This window comes from Nycticebus coucang, chromosome 8 (genome assembly GCF_027406575.1).
Source record: "Nycticebus coucang isolate mNycCou1 chromosome 8, mNycCou1.pri, whole genome shotgun sequence".
NCBI lineage: Eukaryota > Metazoa > Chordata > Mammalia > Primates > Lorisidae > Nycticebus > Nycticebus coucang.
Window position 1 is genome coordinate 65,255,010 of NC_069787.1, and position 20,517 is coordinate 65,275,526.

The 20,517-nt window shown below is 37.8% G+C and overlaps 1 protein-coding gene across 4 annotated transcripts in view; it reads right to left on the reverse strand.

The window, feature by feature from the left end:
* The window catches only part of ZNF385D (zinc finger protein 385D), a 333,680-nt gene extending 324,456 nt beyond the window's left edge, over positions 1-9,224 (reverse strand). For 3 of the 4 annotated variants that reach the window (XM_053600533.1, XM_053600534.1, XM_053600531.1), the window contains exon 1: positions 7,916-8,048. In XM_053600533.1, coding sequence (XP_053456508.1) covers positions 7,916-7,979 — 64 coding nt within the window. In that variant the 5' untranslated portion in view covers positions 7,980-8,048. Of the gene's footprint in view, positions 1-7,915; positions 8,049-8,796 lie in introns of those variants that run through there. The other variant, XM_053600532.1, reaches the window with a different exon arrangement.
* Between the last annotated feature and the right edge of the window lie 11,293 nt (positions 9,225-20,517).

Genomic DNA, 20,517 nt, shown 5'->3' on the forward strand with positions numbered 1-20,517 from the left:
ATTGTGAAGCTTGTATTCAAATCTCATTGAACTTTGCTGTCAGATTCTTTAATTCATTGTTTAATAATAATAAAAAAAATTGCAGTGAGAGATTCACTTATCTGTCCAAAGTCACATTACCAGAAAGTGACAAAGTAGATACTTGAGCCAGGAGGATTGTTGAAGAGCTGCCCAAAACTCTTCACACACACTCCTTTCCTCTTAAGCCTATCTTCCCCAACCAAACTCTCACTGATACTTGACATGCCATTGCAGAGAAACACGCTCCCATTTAAAGTGCTACTGCCATATCAGGTATAAGATCTCCCTTCAGGTCTGTGGCCAATTTGCCCTGAGATCCATTCTTGCCTTTCCACTGAGCTGCAAGAGCAGGGATAATACCTGAAGAATGCATTTCTCAAGCTGTCTGGAAAGTGGGCAGCTCTGTTCCACCAATGGAAGCAATGGATTCGGGGTGGGAGAAGGGAGAAGCCATGGTATTTCTCTGTCTCTTAACCTAAGGCAGTATCCCCTCCGCACGCTTCAATGTCTTAGGCTTGCCATGATTCCAGCTCCTACCAGGAGTCCCTAGGCGCTAGCCTCCAAGACTCTGTCTTTTGTGTCTCCATTTATCACTAACAGTTTCTTGCTATTGCTACTCTTTGGATTGCCTTACCATTCCCCAATGGCTTTTCAGCTCTTCCACAACCTATATAATACATTATCTGCATTAATGTTCTTCTATGCAAGTTACTTAGCTCAGTTCCTATTTCCCAGCTCAACCCAAACAGGTTAAAATCCCTTTTCTCAATTTTATACATTTGTATGTGGGCTGGATGAAAGTAAGAAATAATTAAAATTAAGTGACTGCCTACCAGGTACTTCCTAGTATTAGGCACTTTTATGCATACTATATATTTTAGTCCTCAAAATAGAAATGCAAGAAATATTATTTTCATTTTACAAAGAAACAAAATATCAAAAATATGAGATGACTTGACCAAGGAGACACAACTACTAAATGGAAGACTTAAGATTATATAACAGGCCCCTTTTCCCTCTTTATCAGTTACAGAATAAAGAACAGGCTAAGATTCCACCTTGATCAAATAGCAGAGGTGGGGTCTTCTAAATATCAAAGAGTTTTTAGCACAAATAACTTACAATGTTTTTTCCCAGCATTGTAATTCCATAATGAGATAGCAAAAATATGTAGCACATAATTTATACAAGTTTTAGATATTAAAATCTAAAATGGAGAAGTTGTGGCAGTAAAGAAAGCTGGATTCTGCCTGAGGCCAGCTATCTCAGTCTGCTCAGGCTGCAGTAACAAAGTACCATAAAGGGAAGGGCTTAAACAGCAGACATTTATTTCTTATGGTTCTTGAGGCTGGGAAGTCCAAGATCAAGACATTAAGTCTGCTCTGGTTCAGATGAAGGCTCTCTTTCTGGCTTGCAGTGGCCACCTTCTTGCTATAGGCTCACATGGCCTGGTCCTCTCCTGATAAAGACACTAATCGCATCGTGATGGCTCTATCCTCATGACATTATCTAAACCTTATACAGTAGAATCCCCATAGTTGACCACCTCCCTACACTGACCATCCCCTTAAGCTGATCTAATTGTCATAGACTGGACATGCACTCTATTTACGTATCAGTACCTCCTTATTTTGATCACTTCTGTAGATTGACCAGCTTTTTACAGTCCTGTGAGTGGTCAACTCCCAGAGCTTCTAATGTATTTCCCAAATGCCTCACCTCCTAATACTATAATATTAGGGATTATGGCTTCAACTTATGAATTTGGGGAAAAGGAAAATAAATATTTAATCCATAACACTGACTCATGCCTTGTAAGCAGTATTTATTTTTTTGTGATTATTAATCACTTGATGTAAAAAAAAGAATAAAATTCTAAATTATGTACAGAGTTCTGTATTGTGATTCCACAAAATCAAAAACAGACTGAATCATTTATATTCATTTCTCTATTTATGAGCAAAAATTTTTTGCATGTTACTATTACAAATAATATTTCATTTATAAAAATACCCGTTATACTTTACTATAAAGAGCACTGAAGTAAGTCTCAGAAGTGCTGACTTAGAGTCTATTCCTTAACAGTTACTAGCTATGTGACCTTGAGAAAGTTGTTTCAGTTACTTAAGGCTCAAATGCTACATCTAAAAATAGGAATAATTATATTTTGTCTACCTCCTGTAATGGGTCATTTTGAAGAAAAAAAAGCATGATGTTTACATGTATAAAAAATACAATTTTTACACAAGTGCAAGGGATCATGCTTATTAAAATATGTTTACATTCATTGTTTTTATCCTCAAAGCAATCTGCCACAAGTAGTAATACTTTCCTTATCAGGAAAATGCATGAATATGGAAAAAAAAATTAAATGTGAAGAACAGTTTTATAAAATCCTTGAAAACAGTAGTAAAATTTATGTCCATGTTCTTCTGCCATTGCAAATAATAACCTCCACAGTTGATGAGCTTTCTAGGCATTTTCAGCTACTTGTATGAAAAAAGGGTATTTTCCTGTCTATTCTAGCCACCCAGCAGGAATGCCAACATCTGGGGCAAGTTCATGTAAACAAAGGGAATTGAGAATTGAAATTGTGACCAGGAGAGTTGTTATAAAGCATAATTTTACCATATTTTCTGATGGTTTTAGGGATTCATCAGACATTTTTGTGCATTGGCCCTACTATTCTATAATTATCTCTCTTCTCACATTGCAGAGTTGAAGAAGCAACTAGAAACAGAAAAAAAAAAAAAGATTGTGGAACTCATTGTATTTAATCTAACATTAAATTTCTAATGACTAGTTTTTACTTTTATGGAACTTTTAAAAAAGCAGCTAGTGTTTGAAGAGCAAAAGGATTTCTTTTTCCTTGTGCACTCCCAAGCACTAGCTTTCTTAGGAAACATCAGCCTTAGGGGATGTGTTGAGGAAGCAGATTTCCTTCCTGTCTGGTTTCCAACACTCATTCAGTCTTTCACATCCAACACATATTTGTAAGCGCCTGACACTGAGCAATGCTGAAGATACAGATTCAGCAACATTTATCTGTTACATCTCTCAGCCCACCAACCCCTCCTTGTCCCCGCAGCACCTCCCTCCCACCATGTACAATGTTTGGGGGCAGATAGCATTTGCTCTGAGCATCACTCCTGATACTGATGCCAATTTTCTTTCTGACCTTCATCCCATTACTTTTCTCTCACCTTACAGAAATGTGATCTTGCTAGTAGGTGAAAAAAAGAAGAAACAGCTTGGTAAGAAGGAGAAGGGGTTCACTGAATCCCATACTATGCTCCAATAGAGGCTCACATAAATTTGAGGTTTGGGAACCAAGAGGAATTCATGGAAATACCTTCCATTTTAAAGGCTGTGCAAACCTGAAGTTCATATTCAATCAGGGCTGACTTCCAACTGCTTCATAATGATTTTAATGCTGCGACAGAGCAAAGCGTCTTCCTAGTTTCAATCCTAGCAATTTGGTTCAAGCATGATCTCAACCACTTTAAGCTTTGATATTTCTAGCCACCTCTTATGCTGTATTTTCTCTTAATGCCACCAATCATGTGTGAAATTCTGTTGCAAAACTAATCTTTGTGGGAAATGATATGTAATGGCTTCTTTAAAGAGAGGCAGAAAGGGAGAGGGCAGGGACTGTGACCTTTGTTCTTTCCTGACATGTTTTTCATGGTGCAATACAAATGGAAACATCACTTTCTCAAGGTCAAAGCAGAAATAGGCTTCTGCTTATACAAGCATCACGCTTTCTTAAGCAGGAAAATCCTTTTGAAAATTATCCTTATGACTTAATTTTTTAAATCTCTCATGTATATTATGGTTGCTAAACTGGAAAGCCAGCTGTGCTCAAAAAACACTTTAATATCCATCTTATTAAATCAATACTTAATGTGCCACATTTCAAATGATGTGAAAAGATCCAGGAAAACATGAAAGCTGGTAATGAAGTATAATATTGGGTATCTATCTAATAAGGCAGTACTTGACATTCCAGTGTTAAATACACACACACTAACCAACACATCTTGTCTTATCAAGGGAGGGTTCAGTCAGAAGCAGCTGTGACCAAATCTTCTGGAATGGAAGTCAGAAACCAATAATTGAAATTGTTCATTTGTTTTTTGGAACAATTATGCCTCCCACAAAGGGGTAACTTTGCAAGTCATTATCTCATGAATTTTGGAATGTGTCTCTTAAATAAACCCATATCATTTCCATATAATTACAACAACTAAAGAGGCCCTTTAATAAAATGAGCTCAAAATTTAAGGGAGTAAAAAAGAATCTGTGTTATTGGTATATTGATCAAAATTGGACTTTGGCTTCTCAAGAACTTCATATGAATTTAAAAGAGAACAGTCTTGAGGAAGAAATCTTTACGATTTTTTAAGTTCTTTTCGAATTTAGGTTTTTTTTTTTTCATTGTACCCTTTCCAACTGTACTCACCTGTTACATTCTCCATCCCTATTATATAGTATTTTATGGCATCCCATTTAGATTCATTCGTAATAAAACATAATAGCAATGCCTTCAAACTTAAAAGGGAAATTTTCAACATGGTTGTTCTTTCCCAAATAATTCTCTCCCCTGTCAGCCTCAGTAAGACAGAAATACCTACTGAGTGTTTAGAAAGAGTCTAGTGGACCTAATTCCCCATAACAGATCACTCAGTACAAACTAATTAGGAGGAGTTAAATATTTTCACTGAAAACACTAAAAAAGAGGAATGTTTTTCTCTGCTGCCTGCTGCTTTCTGATCATTTCCTTGCTCATAACCTTGCTTTTAAATTGTTTTTCCAACACACTGCTTTGGAGGTAAACTTGATGGTCTAGCCACAACTGAAAGTGTAAATGCTGACTTGAGAATGTTCTCAATATCCCAGGGTGAAAACAAAAGTCTTTCCTAAGACTATGTCCAAACGTGTCCATTACAGGCAAGGGAATAGAGTTCTGGTCTAGAATTTTTAGACTAGTTTTTTTTTTTTTAATTTTCCAAGTTGTTATATCAAAAGCTTCCTCAATAAAGTATTTTCTTTTTATTTGATAGTCATACCACTAAGTATTTCTTCTATTTTTCTTAGGAATTTTAAAGACAGCTGATCCTCAGTTCATATCAAGGTGAACTTGAATGGTGTATTCTTACTTTCTAAATTTTACTTTCCCTTTTCTCTAGGTTAACAGTAACATTTAGAGAGAGCTCTAATATTTGTCTTTCAGTTCTGCTCATTTGCTTAAAGTGCATCATTTCATTTTTTGGAGTAGTCTTACCAAGAAAGCCCCAGCCCCTCCCTGGCTGCAAGCTCACCATGGTCTCTATCTATTTGACTCAGATCTGAAAACATACTGATTTTCAGACACATAAAATTTTCTCTCCCTATTACAGAGGGTGAGACATGGTACTTCTCTGGCCAACCAAGGGGAATCTGTGTGGTTGACATGACCACTGGCAACGACTCACCACTCCAGCAGTGGAGAAATTGTCCAGCCAGATGGAAAGGGGGAGATGATTCAAACATACGGCACTTGGAGCTGGAGACAGTGCACAGTTACAACCTTCTGCCAGGGGCTGAGCAATTGCTGTGATGCACTCAAGCAAAGAACCTGGCCTTCATACCAGCACACTCCTCTCAACCAAACTGTAACCCAGCAGCTAAGTCCACTGTACTGACAACCACCCGGAGCATCTTTTCCTTAATCTGGGAAGAAGTCTCCCAGCTGTCTGGCTTTTATTTCTGAATAAATTATTAATGGGTATTCATCCTTGGCACATGTAATTTTTAACTATCTAAAATATTGATGGGGAGGGAAGGTAACTTCATAAGTATTTATTATTTTCTCTTGCTTTTACAGTAAACCTCACTCAGCTTGCTGACTAGGATTTTCCCCACTTCTTTCTCCCGTGTAAACCTTATAAGTAATTCCAAGTAATGAATGCAAGATCCAAGATCGATAGAATAAGTAAAAAAGTATCCAGGGTGACTAAATAGCAAACTCTTCAATTGCTGAGCAGGAAGTACAAATGAACAATTATTGAAAATACTGCACTAAACTCTCAAAAGAAGGTAAGAGTAAGCTTTAAGTCATTAAAAGGGTCCATTTGTCTTGTAAATCTGAGACAGCATACTCCAAACATGAGCTATTCTTGAGAACTGGAAATAGGACATATTCCACTAAGTTGTACACATGCAGCTGACTCCCACCTAGATAGGACAGGGTGCAACTGTCCGGTTCCTAAGGAAAAGGAGGCTGAAAGAGACGCAGGTAGGCTGGGACAGCAGAATCAGAGCGCAATTGTTCAATTACACTTTGGGGGAGGGCGACACTGACAAATCAGATTATTTATAGGAGAAGTAATTATCTTGCTTCATACCAATTGACCCCAGACCACAGCATAACTCTGCTCTTCATCACTCTCTGCTGGGGACACAAATGATAAAGACTTCTGATAGCTCTATTCCATTTTCACAAATCACCAGAAAAGTAGAAGAATATAGCATTGCTTTCCCTTTGTCCCTTTTCTCCCTGAATGAATAAACTATGTGCAGTTGACAAATGAAGAAAAAAGTAATGGTCAATCAATCTGCAATATGAAAAGCATTGTTCTGAAAAATTACCTGAAATTCTGAATACACACAAATATACATGCACATACCCATATATATGTGTATGAACACACATGCACATACACACAGTCTAAGGATTTACAGGCATTAGAATGCTGCAGAAATTTTTAACATGCCTGGGGTAGATTGCTCAATTCTTTTTGCCCTAGATCTTGTTCCATGCATTTTATTAGAGACAGGTGGGCTCCCAGAGTTCTGGATGTCTAATAGCTTGAGCAAGGGCCTGCATAGCATAACCTGAAGGAAGCAGCATTCCTGAATAGACACGATTTCCTCTGAGAATAGAAAAACATTCCTCGTGCTGAATTATGGTGAGACAAATCCATGTTCATGACACAAAGGGCAACTTTAGCCTTGTCTTTCAAAGAGTAGAGTTTCATCTGAAGTAAGTAGGACATCACATTTAGATATGTACTATTAAAAACTTGCATTACACAATGAAACTAATTACCCTGTGAATCACTCTGCTTTAGAAAGAGACTGTGCTAGCATACAGTTAATAATATGAGTTAGCCCAGTGAATATTTCTCCAATAGCCATATCAGATCCAGTGTAGCGTGGGTGGCCTTTGACCAGTACTTATAGACTCCACTGCTATTCTCAATAGCCCTAAGTCCCCACTACAATCATGTAAGGAATTGTTGGAAGAGGCTGAAAACTTAACCTAAAATTATAACATATTTCATCACCCTCACACCTCAATATCATTCCAGATACTGAAATTTTATCTTGTCCAAAGACATATTATTTTTACAAGTTTTTCCATTTATCAATAGTATATTCATAATAAACACTTTTATTAGTGGCCAATGAACAAGCTGGCCACCTCCATCACTCCCCTCTGGAGAGAGGTGGTGTTTAACTCTAGATTCTGTTTAAATTTGGCTATGAAATAAAGATTGTTTCTTCCAAATCAATTTAGGTTATTTTAAGACTTCTTTTCTAATAGGACACAAATTACAAGGAAATCAAAATTGCTGTCAAGACAACTAAAGGCATTTTAGCTTTTGCAACTTGGGTTCCTTCCACACTTTCTCAAATGTTTCAAAGGCTCAAGGAAACAAAACAAAGCAAATAGTACACACAGAAAATAAATGCCCAGCAAACCAACAGTGCCCCAACACAAGTTTACCTAAATACCTCTTTAATCTGAAAGAAGACTCTAGATTTAATATTTAAAGCAAACTGAAAAACCACCCAGAGCATTTGCGTCTTAGATACATTCCCTGGCCCCTCTTCATTCGCTCTCACGAACCTTTTAATATCAGATAGATGCCGTTAAATGATGAGGCCGGATGGGGCTTACAGAAGGAAAGCATTACTTCAGAGAGGAGAAAAGGATATTCAGTCTTTATCCTTGGCTTCCTTTTTAGCGAAGTGCTTTGCCTTCTCTCCTAGTAGTTAAGTTGCAGCGTTATGTTCAAATGTACAGCGTGGAGCCCCCTTCCACTGCTCAACTGATAGCCCAGCTCTAAGCTTTAACATGCTTTCTGGAAATGCAAACAGCCCAGCTGAATATCTGAATGAGGTTTCCACCATAGCAGAAAACTAAACTGCACAAATATGTAACAGCTCCGAGACCTCTAAAGGTTTATAATAATGTGCATTCTGTGCTGGGCTGCTCCCAGCTAGATGGAGCCCTGGAAGGGTATGGGGGAGTGTTCTCAGCTGCTCAACCGCTGCTCTCTAGAGAATGTTTTCCTTTCCTGCCTCAGAACTAGGAAAAAACCCAATGCTTAAAGCTCATATTGACTCAGCTTCCACAGCATCAATAGTACAGGAACTTTGTTTCACATTCCATTAAGTTAGCTCATGACTTCCCACGCTGCACCATTTCTCCTTCCTCACCTAGCTAAAAGGCCAACTTCATTCCGACAAATCAAGGCAAAGTTTGCCCTCCCTCCACCCCTGTTATCTCTTTTCTTTTCCAACTGAAACTCATCTATAGCTAATACAACCACCCCGATGGTAGCACAAAGAAAGCTTCGAAGGCTGCACCAGCTGGTTTTCCAGTAGCCAACTGGAGGTAGGTTTAATGCAATTTATTTTTGCAGCTTAAAGATTTTTTTAAGGGCTTGTCTGCCCTGATGAAGAACCGGGCACCCCACGAATTGCATCATCAGAGTGAACACTCACCAAAATACATTATGTTTCTCATTAATCAGACAGCTGAAACCCTACCGCGGCGTCTTCAGCTTCAGCTCGCACCCAAGGCTGACACACAGAGCAGATCCGTTTCATGCTACACTCGGTGGAAACGTCCCCGGCGTGGAGAGCAGCGAGCGCGCAGCGTGCCTCCTCCGCGGGATGAGCGCCTTGCAGGCTGCCTGTCCAGGGCTAAGATCCCCGGCGGCTGGAGCGTGCGCTGGGGCTGCCTGCTGCACTGCCCATCCTTACTGTAATCCGACTCCTCCTTGCGATGTCCTTGCCGCGCCTGTGACATCAGGACTGCGAGTACTACAAACAGACCCCTCCACCCCACCCCACCCCAGCCCTGGTAAGCAGCCGCTCCATGAGGTGCTCTGATCGCCTGCCTGGACCAACCATGGCTCTCGGGAAGCTTTGACGAGCCCAGAGATTTGGAAGGGGCGGAGTGAGGGGCGCGGGAGGCTCTCTTAAAGACAGAAGGGTCTGCGGAGCCACGCAAGAGCTCACGGAGGAAATTCACCAGTGTGCAAGGTGTGGGGGAAAGGGTCATGGGTAAGGGGAGTTCAGCTATTAACATATAATTAGACACACTTTTCCCCGCCCCTCCTATAAATGCCAACATCTTCGCCAAAATTTAGCCTCTCCTACCAAGTTAAAAAAAAAAAAAATAGTAAGAAGAGTGATGTTGCCCTGTGCTCCCGTTCTCTTTGCTGCAGGCTTGAGGGTTTGTTGTTATTGTTTGTGATATTTATACATCAGAGAAATAAAAGAGAAACTCAAGGGACCATTGCTAGGGTAATAGAGATTTTCCCTTAGAAGCAATCAGATCACACAAAGCCAGGAGTTGGTGAGGAGTGGTTTAATGTCTTGAGTGTTTTCTGAGCTAGGTTAATAGAGAAATGAAAAGAAAAATGAATGGTGAAAAAGTCACCTCCCAGTTCCCTGTGATCACATTTGCTGTCCCCCTAATGGGTTGTAAAAAGCACACTGAGGCTGAAATGATCTTTGACCCCTCTAAAGGGGAAAGACATATAGCCTGAAAGTCAACCGTGATTGTGTCATAATTCATGCCTGGTCACCAACATAGCATAGTCACACACACACACACACACACACACACACACACAAATGCACATTCTCCCATTAAATTTGAGATGAACAGTCAAAAAAGACAAAGCTTAGCAAAGCTTTTGGCTCCTCCCATAGTATAATGAATTGCAGTCCTTATCTTACATTGAAAAGGATGTTCCAAGAAATCTCTGAAAGCTGGGCTGATTAATAGTTAAATGCTGTCATATGAAAAATAAACCTGTACAGTAATTTCAGTTTCCTAAGAACTCATCACTTTGGGGCTCAATTTACCTACTGTACCATTTAAACTTAAAAAATGTCCTTAAAAATATATGAGATTAAAAACCAAAATAAACAAGAACTATAGCCTATTGGAAGAAAGCAATTGGTATGTATACATTTTAATATTGCTTTTGTAAACCATATTAGCAAATATTTCTATATTTTGACATGAAATATTCAATGGTGTTTCCTTACACAGTTCTGTATCTGTTTTGAGTTTAGTGTGTTTTAGAACTAGGGGCGCCTGAGGATCACAATAACAGCTTACTGTGCAATCTTGCAAAAAAAACAAAAAAACTTAACCCTATATTCTCCCTCTGTGAAAAGAGTGTTATGACTGCTGTCCTCTCTTACCCTATATTATAGAGAATTTGAAGACCACAAATCGGTCATAAAATAAAAATCAGAAACATCACACTGAATCCTAAGATAAATCTCTTGCCATCCTTTGAAAAAGACTTCATTTACAGAATTCTGGAGGAAGGAAATTTAAATAGTGAAGGATATTTAATTTTATCCCTTTTTTAAAAATAAAAAATAAAACCAATGTTACAGGCAAGTACTGAAAAAATGCTTAAGCGTTTTTCCTTTTGGACAGATGGAAATCGTCCAAAAGTACAATTAATGGCCTTTCCCTCAGGCAAAAGAACCATCTGTGGTAGAGCTTATTCATGAGGCCTGTCAGCTGCCTTGACCTCCTACATGGGCTAGGGGGCACTGTAGTTTAATGTTAGAGTTTTGGGTCCATTTGAGCATGTGTAGTTGGAAGATGCAAGCATTGAGAGTTGAGTTTAAAACAGGAGATTTGAAACCCTAAAGGACTGCTTCCATCATTCATAACACCCCCACACCTGTATGTCACTTTACAGTCACAAGGTACTTTCACATGTCATCTTTCCTACTACCAAGTTGGGATAAAGAAAGGTGGAGATTATCGATGCCACAAATAATGAAGCTGAGGCTCAGAGATGTTAAGTAACTTTCTCAATGATGTACTTAGTAAAGAACAGATGTCTTACTATTTGTATGTTGAATTTATGTCAGAGTCTTCTAACAGGTTTCCTTCTTGAAATAAATGTGCTGTTTATAATGTCTCAGATAAACGTCTTCCCTGATAAAATAATGTCACTGCCTGTTCCAGAAACACAGTGATCTCTATATGGTCATGAATATATGAGTAGAGGCAGAATGTATTTGGTAATAAAACGTATCAATTTCTGCCTAGTCTATAGAGGATTATACCCCAAAGAGCAGTATGTAACCTCTGAGGAAGTATGGCATCCTAGAAGCAACTGAGTATAATTGTCAGACAATAGAACTCTGTTCAACCAAAGAAAGGAAAATGCCCACCTTCTTTGAGGGGTGTGCATGTGCCCCCTACACCCTCAATTAAGAAATATATGTCATGTAGAGGACTCAGATACAAGTTTGCTTATCTGTTGATGGAAAACAAATGATTTTTGTATTAATTTTAAACTTTTTCTGTTTCTTTTCTCTCTCTCTCTCTTTTTTTTTTTACTGGTTAACATAGCCTTCCTGGCATTTTCTTAGTTATTGTGTTAGACATTTATATTCTACATTTAGTAAGTTTCACATGTACCCTTATAAGATGCACCGTAGGTGTGGTTCTGTTTTATCTAAAATTACTTTATTTGTAAACATTATATTTATAAAGAAAAAAAGCAACAATTTTTTTGTTGTTGTTACTGTTGTTGATATGAACAACTTCTCCCTAATTTGCTCACCCCCTAGTCTCTGGTAGCCAACATTTTATTCATTGTTTCTATGAGTCTGATATCTTCACACTCCATATATAAGGGTGCACATCTGTTAGCCTGGCGTGCAGTGTCACAATTACAGCTCACTCGTGCAGTGTCACAATTACAGCTCACTGCAGCCTCAAACTCCCGAATTCAAGCAATCTTCCCACCTCTGCCTTTCGTGTAGCTGGGATTACAGGCATGCTCCACCATGCCTGGCTATTTTCTTATATTTTGTACAGACAAGTTCTTGTTATGTTGCCCAGGCTGGTCTCAAACTCCTGATTCCAAGCCCTCCTCCTGCTTCGGCATCCCAAAGGGCAGGGATTATAGGTATGAACCACTATACCCAACCTTATTTTGTATTTTAAAGTATTATGACATCTGCATGAAGCTACAGCAGATGTTGGCTAGACACAAGATTGAAAACGTGCCCGCTGTGCCTGAGAGACTCTTCCATGTCATTTCAAGTGGATGGCTCAGCAGCTTCCAGAGAGGAAGCTCGTTCAAGCCCCTGACCCTTAACTGTCTCTAGGAAACTCTGAGAACCTGTGAGCTTCTGAGGGGAAATTAGGTCAGTTCATGTGGGGCCAACCATGGCATCAACCTGCTTACCAGATAAAAATATGTGTTTCAATATTAAAGCATGCCCTCAAACAGGTTGCATATTTTGAATTTAAACATCATGGTTAGGTGGGAATTCCATATAGCTGCCTGCCTTGATCCCTAATTCCATTCAATTCTTGCTCAAAGGGAGGTTTATCAGTATAGTCATTTGCTGTCTCTTTTTCCAGTTTTTAGCTGCTTTTGTCCTTCCCGAAGTATTTGCTAACCTCCTTGTCTCTCTTATTTTTCTCCATAGAAATTATGATCATCTGACACACTATTGTAGGCATCTGTTTATTTTGACCTCTCCTCAGTGAGGGCAGGGATTTGTCCCTTCAATGTTGTATCCATAGTCTTTAGAAGGGTACCTGCTGTTTGTTGCTATATAATAAATATTTGTGAGTGAATGAATAGGCATATTAAGTACAGCTGTATTGTGTGTAAGACATCATACTTTTCTATGTGCCTGAAGTCAATTTTTTGAGCTTGATGGTATTTTGTGCAAGTGATTTCACAAATTGAATTTGTCCATGCTTAGCAGCAGCTGTTCTTAAATTCCACGCAATACAGATGCCAGGTGGTACTGCAGGCCACAGTTGGTGGGCCGTGTTTGTCCTTTGAAATCTCATAGCGAGATGCACCAGTGAGTTAGCATGAAGTTAGCATAGCCTAGTTGCGTTATCCATTGCCTTCCCCTTAGTCTGTCTGTGTGCATTACAGCAATAAAGTTTTATGTAATGTTCCTAACTCCAGGCTTGTCCATCTCCAATCCGTTCTCTATATTAAATACATTGCTATCTTTTTAGAACAAGATATGATCATGTTGTTCCCTTGCTCAGTACTGTTCACTTCTCTGTACTTCACCCACTTTTCACAATTCCCTTCACAGCCAGGCTCCTACTCACTTATCCATTTGTGAATACTTTATCCTTCACAATCTTCACTCCAACCCCAGTGTATGACTGCAGTTCTCTTGAAGACTATATTACCTCTTACCTGCTCTCTTTACCAGGGCACTCCCAATTCAGTCTCTGGGTCTCCATTCAAATTTTGTGTTTTGGGGAACACTTTACTAACCACAGGCTAAATGAAGCGCTTCTTCTATTGTTTTTTGTATGGCACTTCCAATTCTCTTTCTAGCATTTAAACTTAGGGTGGGAATTTGCCTTTACAAGTCTGTTACCCAAATGAAAGAGGATATTCTTTTTTTATCTCCATGACCTAATATAAATCAGTCATTTAATGAATGAATTCATTATCTATTAATTCATTCAATATTTTTGAATAGATTTTTAGCATCTTATGAATGCCTATAACGTGCCTGGCATTGTTCTATGTCCTGGATGAAGAACACTATAGAAAATGCAAAGCTAAAGGCAGGGCTTGCTTAATGGATACCAGGAAGAACAAGGCATAATGTGGTAAAGTAAGTAGGTACTAAAGAGTAAATGAAGAGTTGAAGTCAAATAGCCAACCTGAACCCAAATTCAGTAGTACTTTATGGGCATTAGGAGGACTTATATTTTTAGAATAACTTATATGATATGCCTTTGGGGTAACATTATTTGACATTCTTAAACAGGTTCTCTATTACTGATGTGTGGAGAATGAATGAAAGGGAGCAAGGGAAAAAGCAATGTAACAAGTTAGGAAAGCTTTGTAATAATCTAGAAAAGGAACTGTGACTTGGACATGGTAGGAACTGTCAAAAGTTGTCAGATTCAGGACATATGGCAAATGGGTCAAAAGAATTTTCTGATGGCTTGGATAGGCAATGGAAGAAAAAAATATATAAAGAATTATTTAAAAATTGAGGGCTGAGCAACTAAGGGGACGGAATTTCCACATCCATCTGATATGGGGAAGACTGTGGAAGAACTTGCTCGGGTGAAGGTTAGAAGGTGGTCAACGTGGGGTATATTTAGTTTGGTGTTCCCATTATATTCAAATGGACGTGTTCTGCACCAGTTTGGCTATGTGGATCTGGAGCCCAGAGTAGATGTTCAGGCTTCACATTTAAATCTGAAAGTCACCATTTTATAGATGGCAATCAAATATATTAGATAATACCTTTAAGGGAAATAGAAGAATAAAAAAAGAAAAGAGGGTCACAACACTGACCCCAAGGCCATTTTAAGAGCAAGTGGAGAAGTATGTGAGTAGTGAGTGAGCATTTGTTGAAAGCACAATAACTCATTGAATGCATATTTGTTGACAAACAAATGACATGTGCTGGACGGCTACTTATTTCAAGCCTAAATTTACCTCTAATATACCACCACCCAATGTCAAAATAGTTTGAAATGTGGATAAATAATTTATCTAATTTATTTAAATAAATACCTAATTCAATTGATCTGTGCAATGTTATAAGCAGAATTTTTAGATAGTGTAGACACTACTATAAACTCACAAATCATTTTTATTCTTAGATTCGCACTTGATGTTTCCATGTAAATTAAATGCCTTGGGACGTTAGGAAAAGTTAGTTGCCCATGGAACAATAAAATGATAACACTATGATAAAAATAAAATCCCTATAAATATCACAATATTTCAAAATTCTACCTCTTTGAATTTCACTGACTCTGGAGATATATAATAAATCCCTTTTATACATGGCCCTGTCTGTTATGGTAGTCAATTAACAGGGGATAGCCCTGCAAATTCTGATAGCCTGTTAGAAGGGGCTTTTAAAATAATACTTTTTAAATAATGCTTAATAACTAGCATTGAGAGCCTTCTCATAAATCTTACCTTGGAATTTGTTATAACCTACAAATGTTTATTCACTCAAAAAATAGTTCTTGAGTATTTCTATGACAAGTATTATCCTAGGTGTTAAAAGTATATCAGTGACATTACAGAAATCTCTATGTATGTGAAGATTACATTCTAGGATTTTCTAATTTCAACTTACCAGTAGGATTTGAAACCACTTTCACCTTTTTCTTAGAAAGAAAGGACCTAAAGCACCTTTCATTTTATTCAATCAATAGTTTAGTTTATTGCTTCTCTCCCCCAGTAGAAGAGACGTGAAGGCAGTGACGTGTCCTCCTGTTCGCGCTATATTCAGTGTCTTAAACATTGTCTAAAACATGGGAGGCACACAATAAATGCATGTCGAGTGAATAATTTTTTTTCTAACTCTAGATCAGTAGTCCCCAAACAATTTGGTACCAGGTTCCTGTTTCATGGAAGACATTTTCATGATGGGAGGAGATGGAGGGTTGGGACAGGATGTGCAGCCCAGGCAATGATGTAAGCAATGAGGAACGGCTGTAAATACAGATTAAGCTTTGCTCACTGGCCTGCTGCTCACCTCCTGCTGTGTGGCTAAGTTCCTAATAGGCCCTGGACTAGACCAGAGTGGCCTGAGGGTGTGGCCTGGATGATGCTTCTTACTAATCTTACTGAAAGTATAAAGTTATATTCTACTAACAACACCCTTTTCTATTCCTCTTTGTCTCACTAGGTTTATATACCACCCAAAACTGCTCAGATATTTTGTTGTCTAAAATGTCTTCCCTGGGCTTATGTCTAACTCATATGTTCCCATAAGGAGCTCTCACACACTTTGGAAGCCTATTGTGCAGTATTTATCCAATTACATTTCAGTGACCTGTTCAGTTATTGATATCTCCCCAGGAAAATGAAGTCTCTTTGGATTCACAGAAAATGTTAGATAAATGTTATTTCTCTCAATGTTTTAACATACCTCAGAACATAGCAGAAATGCATCCCAAGGTCAGTGACAAAAATATGACAGTAACATCAGACATTGTCTAGGAGGTATTGCCTTTCTGTGGAAAGAGACAGTAGTCAGAATTATATGTACAAGGAAGAGACACCACTGGTAATCTTAAGGTAAAGATAAAAATCCCAGAGCTCTGTATAAAGGCTAGCCAGGAAATAAAGGGTCATTCAGCCATCAGGCTAAAGACAGATCAGAAATCTTGTGGGTGAAGCAGGTCAAGAGGCTAAAATGGGAGCCAAGTACTAGAGTCAAGAACACAGAGTTCAGGCAGAGGATGAATCAGAGGAATCTACTCAAACTCCAGCTCCTCCCTTCTGTGGGCTTTTATTTGTACATTTTCCCTGATTCATTGGTAATCCTGGTTCTATTATAATAACAAAGCATTGTAAACATCTTTTCTGAAAATTATTGGATTGTCTCTTCCATGTCTTTCTTTTTTTTTTCTCCCCAAAGTCCTTCAGTAAGTTCTGTACCTTTTTTAAATTTTTATTTATTTATTTATTTGCAGTTTTTGGCCAGGGCTGGGTTTGAACCCGCCACCTCCAGTATATGGGGCCAGTGCCCTACTCCTTTAAGCCACAGGCACTGCCCTGTGTACTTTTTTTAATGTGGTAGACAATAGTTTTTTGCTTTATACCTATTGATACATTGTCTCCAAAAATATATGGCCACCACATCATAAGTTTGGTAGCACCCTACTACATAGTTTGGTGCCTCACTCATAGGGAGTCTGATCATTATAACTACTATTATCTCTGTAAAAAAAAAAAAATAAAGAAAAGAAAGAAAGAAAAAATGTGGACATCCCATTATAACAAATCACTGAACCCAAATATTTAAGCTTCCTACCTGTTCCTCAAAGCACTTAGTACCTTAGTTGAGGGAAAAAAAGCACATATCTAAAAATTAAGTGAAAATAAAGGTAACAATGTATCAATGAATACTCTGGGACATGTATATAATGATTTGGTAAAAGATTATATTATGATGGCATTTTGTCAATCCTGGAAAGCTGAAGAGAAGAGGTAAAAAGTAAGCCCGATCTTTAATATTGATCTGGATATAATGCAGAAAAAGCTAACAAATGATATAAAATAAGAATGGGATTGTGAATGATGTGTCTCAGAGATGAAGAACAAATTAGAATATTAAAGAGTAAGTTTTTTAAAATATCTTCAAGCAAAGTAAGGTTAAAGAGGAAAACACAGAACCCATATTGTATGTGATCTCACATTCCTTGTTAAAGGACTTAAATTTTCTTTGGCAGATAATGTAGGAAGTACTTGCTGAATGAATACATGAATGAATTTCATGTTTCCAAGGACAGAAATGTAATATTATGCCTCCGAAGGCATTGGTGACACAATAACATCAGTTAATACATCTTGTATACCAGGTTGAATGATCTTACACACTCCAGAGATTTCCAATTTTTCTTAAAATAAAATTCATTTATGGTTCCTGGGCAGCTATTTGAGAATCAGCCCTCCTAGACCCAGACCCACAACAGTTTGCAAACAAAATGAAAGAAGTAAACAGCATTATATTGAATTCCTTCTTTTTGCTATAAAAAGACATTCTTTAAGATAAATTGATTATAGCTCCAGTAAATCTGGATGTTTTAGGTCATGCACATTCCATTTATATATATATATATATATATATATATATATACTGTGATAATAACTATATAGATGAGTGGAGAGATAGTGCAATAGTTCCTCAATGTTGCAAGAATTCACAAAGTAATTGAAAGCGCTTTCAAGTGTACATAATTCTGTGCCTCCAGTCAAATACAGTAAGTGGAAATTTGTTTGGCTTCTTCTGTCAAAATGTCTAAAATACATAAAGGAAATGTGTTATCAGAAAACAAAATATTACAGTTTCAACATTCTTTTAATTATATCTCAATCTCATCGTGGCTTTGCTCAACTATACTAATAATCCTAAGGGCTCATCTCTGATCCTTTTGGTAGATAAAACGACTGGATGTGATTTTTACCCTTGACTCAAAAGTGTCAGTTCTGGAAATCTACAGTATTTGTCACCATGAATACCATTTAACTGCAGCAGCACCCAAAGGAACTCTGCATGGCCACACGTGAATACAACTGGAGGAACTTAATTAATCTTGCTGTCACTTCCATGATGCTTTTCATTAGTTTTGCTGCTATCTGATCAACTGGCCTTCTCCATATTGGAAATGCTACCCACAGCCTCTTGTAAAGTATTTTCAAAAGATAAACAAAGACTCACCTTTGTGATAGAGAGTTTTTATGCGGACGGACAATGTCACTGCTACACTAACATGGAGGCAACCTTCACATTTCATATTTAAAATTGTAAAATTTCATATTTATAATTGTAAAAATACAGAAAATGTAAATATCTAATCTGTATCAAATAAATTGCTTTAAACTCTATGCACAGATTATGCATTTGAAAAAGAAAACTCATACTTTTATTTTTGTTCTTTTCATGAATTTTGATGCTCAGTGTACGATCAGGAACAGTGCTGCCTAAAGGTAGGATATAATTCATAAAATAATCTGGTCTTTTTCACTGACTACTTCAAAACAGACTAGCAAAAGTTGTATTGAATTGATCGAGGAAAGCAAGTGATAATTCAATGCTAGTATCAGCCCTCTCTGAGAGTCATAGTTTTAAAAGATTGGTTTTTATATATGTATTTTAAATATAATTTTGTTTACATATAAACTTTTCTTGCATTGTTTCTTCATTGGTGACCATAGTTTAATTAACTAAAAGATGTTGGAATGATTTTATAAAATGTTGTCACACTATAACAATATGAAAGTCAATTCATATCTGTGAGATAGCCACAGAGAGCTAAAAAATTAGTCCACCAAATTTTGAGATACTGATGAAGAAATATAAAACTGTGATGTAGCCTCTGTCTTCATATGGGGAAGTTAGACCCAGAAATAGTCTCTAGTGATTCTTTGTTCCTGTATTTACAACCCCTGTGTAGTCCCTTGCCATGTTGAATATGCCTGACCTGTGTGACCAACAGGATATTATGACATGACTGAGTATGACTTTCATGGTTACATCCTATAAGTCAATGTGGGTTTAGCTTCCTTCTCTAAGATCACACACCCTAAGGAAAGCTAGCTGCCATGCTATGAGAACAGTCAAGACGTCCTATGAAGAAATACACCAAAAATTTCAGCCAACTGCCAGCACCAACTCAGCATGCATGTAAATAACCACTTTGGAAGTGGATTCTTTAACCTATACCAAGCCTTCAGATACTCATAGCAAACAAATGACATATTAAATGCAACTTCATGACAGACACCAAGTCAGAACCATGACCGGAGCATGTGGGATGGTAAATGTTTATTGTTGTTTTACACCTCTAAATACGGGTTAACTTTTTTTACATATCAATAGATAGCTAATACATCATGAAACTTTATAGTCTACTTGTAGCAATGAGACTTCTTTGCAATATTACTGAAATTTATGACAATGTGATCTAGTGCTCAGCTGGGATAGTATAGATGTAGGGTCTTAGAGTCATATACAGGTATCCCCTCTGGATTCCTTATCCATGAAATGATGATATGAGAATGAATGACAGCCACCAATCAATGCAAGAACCTTTAGATTGAGATGGGAGAAGAAGCACAGCTGACTGGGACAGGCTCAAAGTAGATTTACTGAGAATATGAGAGACTGAAGAAATGAAGAGTAGTGTGTGTCAAGTATCCAGGGGATGCTTGTTACTTCGCTTTAACTTGTAGTATTTCATGAGATAATGCAGACCCAATGTTGCCAGATTCTTCAGGTTTTCTGGCTTTTGCTTTCTGTCACTAAAGAAAACATATATTCAAGTAATAAAAACTTTCATGTAACTTGAATTTAAAGTCATGGTGGTATTAAATTGTGATTGAAACAGCATTTTCTTCTTTTTCTTTTTGCAGGATTATGTTCAAAGATGTCTTCTATGGTATTTGGCTACTCCATCCATTTTTCCCTTCTGCTACTATCTTCATCTCCTCTCTTTGTCTCACAATCAAACTTCTACAGTTCACCTCTTAATACTATTCCTCTCTGCATGGTGTTATGCTTTCCCTCAGCACATAAGGCCCTTCCCCCACACTTTCTCAACCTGTTGAAATGCTGCCCATCCTGAAGTGATTCTTTCATAGCACCTCCTCTGGGAGGCCTTTCTTGATTGTCATGGTCATAATTAGTGACTGCTTT